This window comes from Mus pahari, chromosome 12 (assembly GCF_900095145.1).
Source record: "Mus pahari chromosome 12, PAHARI_EIJ_v1.1, whole genome shotgun sequence".
NCBI classification, from domain to species: domain Eukaryota; kingdom Metazoa; phylum Chordata; class Mammalia; order Rodentia; family Muridae; genus Mus; species Mus pahari.
The window spans coordinates 50087837-50094639 of NC_034601.1; the positions used below are offsets into that span (position 1 = coordinate 50087837).

Consider the following 6803-nt stretch of genomic DNA (forward strand, 5'->3'; position numbering starts at 1 on the left):
GTGATGTGGGTAATGTTACAGAACAGGAACAAATATTTTAAGCTAGGCGATGACATGTATTCTGTTTGCTCTGTAATAACATAATCCTGTCTTCCAAGGCTACTGCAATGTACTTTTTGGAGAAGGTAGTCTAACATAGGGAGTTGGTGTCTTTGATCATAAAATCTGAAGAAACAAGAGATTCCTCAAAGAAGTGACCTTTAACAACTCTTTGTATTCCCCAGTTCTCTGCATTAACCTAGGACTAACTGTTAAAGAACTCTGAGGAATCTGTAGTTTTATGACCTTTGATATTTGCTTTGCATGTCCCCATTGCATTCTTGTACACTGTGCAGGGGTGGTCAGTGAGACCCAGAGGACCTATATTCTTAGAAAAACCACAGGGTAATTATGAGATTTTGTGTTCCTCAAATAGTTCTTCCTAAGGATTCTTTTGACTTATTTTTTTTTTTCATGAATATTAGTGACAGTGAGTTTGGTAGGCTCCTACAAGTATCTGAAGTTTGGTATTTCTCCACTTTCAAGTAAGACAGAGTCTTAAATAGTCGTTCTCTGGTGAAGATGGAGAAACCAAATGGAGTCACACAAATAATTTCAAAGTCGTCTCCACCAGGTCCAAGGTCAGGTTCAGTTTTTCCTTAAGAATAGCCTAAAACCTTCCTACGATTATGTGATCCAAACCCCAAGGCTTTACTCAATGCGAGAAAGGATGTGTTCATCTTGTTTGTGTTGGGGCTCTGAAGGCAGAAAAATGTCTAGTCATTAGAGGATGAAATGCAGTATCCTCTGTGTGAGGTCCCCTTCCTCAAGTCACTTCCCCTCCCTGGCCAGGGCCCTTATATTGTCAGTGTGTCTGTTGAATGCTCGCTTGTCCTACTAGCTAGAATATCTTTTCCTGACAAAATATTAGAGGCTGGCCTCAACTTAACTAGTGTCCAGTTGGTTCCAAGCAGCAAATAATAACTTCTAACATTGACTGGGCTTCACCTGCTCGCCAAGCAGAGTCTTAATCCTGAATTCCATGACCTAAGTCTCCCACCAGGCTCACAGTGTTTTGACCGAAGAGCCTTTTTCACAATATTTCTGCTGGGCTTGGTTCCTTTGAAATCTGTCGTTTCCTCTAATACTGTGATCTTGCTAGTGTACCTTGATGGCTATGGGCTATAGGCACAGAGCCCGAAGGGTGAGTCTGAACTGTTGAGAGAGCTGCCTGTTCAAGCATAAAAACAGAGCTGAGAAAGAATTGCTAAATACCCCACCCCCTTCCGTGGCCAGTGCCAGAACATTCTATTGGTGAGGGAGGGCTCAGGGTGTCAGAAACAGATGCTGTGAACCAGTACATCCTCTCACTTTATTTGAGAGATGTCATTGTCTCTTTAAGCTACCTTTATTTATTTATTTATTTATTTATTTATTTATTTATTTATCTATCTATTTATTTATTTGGTACACTACCCCATCATGCTTCATTTGACCTGTGTCATTCTACTTCCCTCTGACTGATTTTTGGCTTAGTTATAGCAACCGCTGAGAAAGGCTATTCTCAAAGACTCCATTTAAACATACAAACAGTCACTCAGATTACGGTGGGAACCCCTGCAGTGTACTTGTGTTTGGGGCAATGTGATGTCATAGAAAAAGGCACACACAGGGACTTGACAGATAAACACTGTCGTTGCAAGTCTTCTTAATTAAGGGATTTGCTGTTGCTGGTGTTTATTATTGTTTATGGTAACTTCTATTGTGTGTGCTTTCTGTGTGCCGGACACTACGGGAAATAAGGGAAATTAGAAAAAAAAAAGCTGCTGTCAAATTTACAAATCTGGTGCTACCCTTTCTGTTTCTTTGCCCGCGGGTGTGCCTATGTGTTTGTATGTGTGCGCACTTGTGCATGGATATACTTGTGTACCTGTGTGTCTAGGTGCCTCTGAAGGTACTGTCAGGGCTGACATTCAGTGTCTTCTACAGGTGCTCTCGTCCTTGGTTGTTTTGCTGAATCTTGATCTCAGTGAGGCTGGTGGCACAGTAAGCTCCAGGGCTCTTCCTTCTTGTCTCCCCAGTGCTAGTCCTAGAGCATGCTGTGGTACCTGACTTTTTATGAGGACAGTAGGATCTGAACTCAGATCCTCATGCTTGAATAGCAAGCTTTGTTTCTGGTCCTCATCCTGATTTTAGAATTTAAAGTTTAGTAAGGTCGACTAGATGGCTATGGTCCCATGGCCTACTTAAATGACTGCCCTTGCTTATATGTGCTATGATATTGAGCCTTTTTCTTCACCTCCCTTTGCTTGATTTTCTATCGATAATGAAAGTTGTCGCAATGCCTTCTTCATGAATGGATCTGAAGAATGATGCCTTAGTAATGTGTGAATGGAGTAGATCCATGTCTGTTGTGAAGCAAGCCCTGTAATATAAACGGTATTGACAACATAACAAAGAAGTTTGTTCAAAGCAGTTAAGTGGGATCTAAATGTGAAACTCAGTGCTCTGTTACAAAGCTCATCTGGATTCGGTAGACTCTACCTGCTTGGTTAAGCCACCTCTTTTTTCTATATCTCAGCCTTTCTTACTAGTAAAATGGAGATCACACCATGGCGCCAGCACACCCATCATGCCAAAGGTCATTGTGGAGACTAGCCCAGTGTGGGGATGAGGCAATGTGCTACCTCTCCATCTCTACATCCTCACCTATGGAATATGTTGATATACATAATACATATGTGTATGTATTTGTATGTGTGTATATATGTACACAGTATGTAACTGCATAGCTTAGGACTCCCTTGACATTCCTCAAAACAGAATAGCTACAGAATAGTTCAAAGTATATTTTTATGAATTCACTTCCATTTAAAGGAAGAATTGGATTGGTTTTCTGGCTAATTAAAAACAGTTTCCATCTTAATAAAATATTCATTTTATATTTTAGTGTTTTGATGGGTTTAAGTGTACTTTTTTATTCTTTAAACTAGTTCATCAAATGTTTCAAAGTTGCCTGAGTAGTTCTTTCATGAATACAGATTGGTCATAATTTCAATTCTTATACTGAGGGAAAGGAGAAGAGACAGGCAGTTGCAGCGTTGGAGAGGGAAATGTGATGATATGTTTTTGCTGTTGTGCCACTTTTTTTTTTTTTTTTTGAGTGTGTGGGAAAGGGTGTGATGTCATCTTGTCTCCACCCCCTGTGAGTAAGCCCACAGCAGAGCTCAGAGCAGCCTCCCGCCTCTGTCAGTGGAGGACGCCCACTTAAATGCAGTTCCAGGGTTGCAAGGCACCCAGCCGCATCACTCCCCGTGTGAGCAGGCAAATGCAACATGCTCTCCAGCCTGGGGTGTCTACTTCTCTGTGGAAGTATTGCACTTGCTCTGGGAAATGCACAGAAATTGCCAAAAGGCAAGTAGCTGGGATGTTTTGTGTTTTAAAAGTAAGATTAAGAGTTGCTTGGTTTTTTGCTGTTGATATGAAATGTGATCTGCTGTACAATATGGGGGAATTGAATTATTCTGCAGAGAGTCAAAGGTCCTATGTGTGAAGGGGGTGACTCAGGGTTGTTTTCTCTTGCACCCCTGTGATTTATTTTGTGAGCTTAGCTTCTCCTAACAACTTCTAGTGGAGTATGTTCACATGAACTGAAGTGGTGTGGTTTCAAACTACAGCATTTGTCTATCAAATCTGATTATATGAACGACTATTGTAGCGTGTTAGAGTTATTTGGTGCTTTTAGCCCTGGCCACAGAGACGATGGAGAGTGGCTTAAGCTCTGGGAGTAGCTTGTTCTGCAAACCGAAATATTTTGCAAAAGTCTCAAACATACCTGTGGGGTAGGGGCTGAGGGAGTCTAGCCAGGTCACACTTAAATACAGTTTCGAGCTAAGTAGCAGACAGGGCTCTGCAGTGGAGTTTGGCAGAGAATTTGATTTGCTGGACAGGACACTCCCCCCTCTCTTGACTAAATTGCTTATTTTAGTGTTGGTATTTTGTTTACAAAAGTCATCAAAAGAGAAGTAAATTTTCTAAGTTTAGACCCTAGAAGCAATCTTTGGAACTCATTAGCACTAAATCAGGAGCGTCTTCCTTGTCCTGCCAGTGAACATAAATGTTGTGTGGACTTTTGCTTTTTCGCGGAGGCACTTTAGGTCGGTGGAGGCTTTTTATGGCTACAGACTGCTGTAGTCAGCAGGATTATAAGGAAAAAAATAACACACACACACAGACTGGAATTTACCGTACAGTTACGCTGAAAAATCTTAGAGGTAACGCATAGCACAGACTCATCAAAACTGAGTCTGAAAGAAAAGCTGGTCAGAACACTTAAAGGACACTTCTGTGTCTTCTCTCTGTAGTGCTCCGTCTAGGATCATCTTCTCTCAAGGGCAAAGCCCCCCACCCGCACTGGGTAAAGTGAAACTTGAATCCAGAAGGCTGAAGCGTTTGGCTAGTTAGCTCACTGGGAGGATGGGAATTGTAGCCAGAGGCAAAGGAAACCTTGATTCTGATCAAATGATTATGCAAAGAAAGAAAATATGAAACACCCTCAGGTTTTCCTCCTTCCACAAGTTTCAGTCCTTGATCATAATGAACCGTGACTTAATCCATAATTAATTGTTCACATTGATGTAACTTTTAACAACTCTGACATTTGAAAGGAGCCGGTAGCATTTTTTTTTCCGTTTCAAAACTTATGGGTGTTTTTATTTTACTCTGTATTTACTGTGTAAGGATGATAGGCAAATTTGGTTACTGTAGAATTATGTAAACTCTAAATGTCTAAATTTTTCCATTGTCATCATTAGATATAGAACTTTTGGTACAAGTTGCCTTTGTTTGTAGTGATAAAGAAGAATATATAGTTGCGAATACTTGCCATAAAACTTTTATCTCTTTTCTTTTGCCAACCAATGGCTTGCATCTAGGTTCTTTTTGTAATGTTTCAACAATCTATAGTTTTGGTTAGTCTGAACAAAACAACAAATTATAACTACTATAAAAATAAATGGTAAATTTCTTTGGTTTTATTTTCTTAAAAGTTATTGAGGAAATATCTTTAAGTTGGTCACCTTTGTTAATGTGTGTTTCAGAATGCCCTAGAGTAGATAGAGGGAGGGTGGCAGATATTTCCCTCAATGACTACCAGAACTTTTCTTGCTTGCTGTTCTTTTGGAGTATGTGTGTGTGTGTGTGTGTGTGTGTGTGTGTGTGTGTGTGTGTGTTGGGGTGGGGGAGTGGATTCTACAATGGATGTTACCATTCTATACGATCCGAGTATTTCTCAAGAAAAAAAAGTATTCAGCCTTTTAACCCATTGTTTTTCCAAACCCATTTGAATGATAATCCCCCTTCTGGTAGAGCAGCTATGATGTCTTTCCAGAGACTCTGTAACAGATCATGTTGGAATAAGTGCTGGGATAGGTAGGTTCTTCCTTCCTTCCATCCTTAGAGTTTAATATCTGTGATTTAAGAAGAGGATAGAAATTAAGAGCCAGAGATTAATGATGGCTGAACATAGTCCATCCCAGACCTTTGCATTTGTGGACAGTAAAAATACATACGGGTTTGAATAGCAGGGTCCTGACTTTAGCCTTGTGAGAATGCTCAAAGCAAGGGAGAAATCCTTGCTGTTCAGAAAACCAAGCCATTTTCATCAGCTTAAAGAAATAAGTGCATTTAACTAGACAAACAATTCAGTCTGGTGTCCATCTTTTTTTCTTATCTTATTAAAGAGTGATGAAAAACTCCATCATAGGCCAGTATTTGAAAAAACACTGGCCTATCTTAACTGTTTATACAAATGAAGATACTCACAATAAGGGAGATTTGGTAACTTTCCCATGTTAATGGCAGAGCCAGGACAAAATACCAATCTTGCTTCCTTCTGGGTAAACAGAACCCCTGACCTATCCTATGAATTGGGTCTGCAGCACACATGGGAAAGCTGCCTCTCCCTTAGATCATAGTTTCTCATACAGATGGAGGAAATCAGTCTACAGCATCCTTAAAATCATCTTGCAGCATTTCCTAAAAACATACCATCATTTTATGTACTGGTATTATATATTATATATATAATATATAAATACATATGCTTACATATTTATAAGAACTTACTTGTTACATGTCATATGACTATTTGCATATCTAGTCACATAACTTATTCTAAAAATAAGTGGTTAGAAAAATTTTGATTTTAAAAGTTTAAAGACTACTAATAATGTGTCTTTTCTTGCTTTTATAAGTTGATGACTATATTCTTTGGTAATTTATTTATTTGCATCTCGTGTCCAAACTGTATGAGTCACGTACAATAGCATGCAAGGTAGCATGTTCTTGATGGAAAAGTGATAGGATTACCAAGCACTGTCCATATGATAACATCAGGGGAAAGCATCTACTGCCTTGTGTGCTGACCATCCTTGGCTCATAGGACAGATGTGACTGTCCACAGGAAGTAGTGCCTTTGTCTACCAGCCACTGCTTCACTACCGGGAACCCCAGTGGCTCTCCTGATGAGATTTACTTGAACTTATTTTTAAAATTTATTTCTTTTTTATTATTATTTTATTAGATATTTTCTTCATTTATATTTCAAATGCTATCCCGAATGTACCCTATACCCTCCCCCCACCCTGCTCCTCTACCCACCCACTCCCACTTCTTGGCCCTGGCGTTCCCCTCTATGGGACATACAAAGTTTGAAAGACCAAGGGGCCTCTCTTCCCAATGATGGCTGAGTACGCCATCTTCTGCTACATATTCAGCTAGAGACACGAGCTCAGGGGGTACTGGTTAGTTTATATTGTTGTTCT

The 6803-nt window shown here is 39.9% G+C and overlaps 1 protein-coding gene across 3 annotated transcripts in view; it reads left to right on the forward strand.

Moving 5' to 3' along the window:
- Positions 1–3281: 3281 nt before the first annotated feature.
- Positions 3282–6803, forward strand: part of Abi3bp (ABI family member 3 binding protein) — a 209840-nt gene continuing 206318 nt past the window's right edge. For all 3 annotated transcript variants that reach the window (XM_029544381.1, XM_021209067.2, XM_021209070.2), the window contains exon 1: positions 3282–3393. In XM_029544381.1, coding sequence (XP_029400241.1) covers positions 3315–3393 — 79 coding nt within the window. In that variant the 5' untranslated portion in view covers positions 3282–3314. The remainder of the gene's footprint in view (positions 3394–6803) is intronic.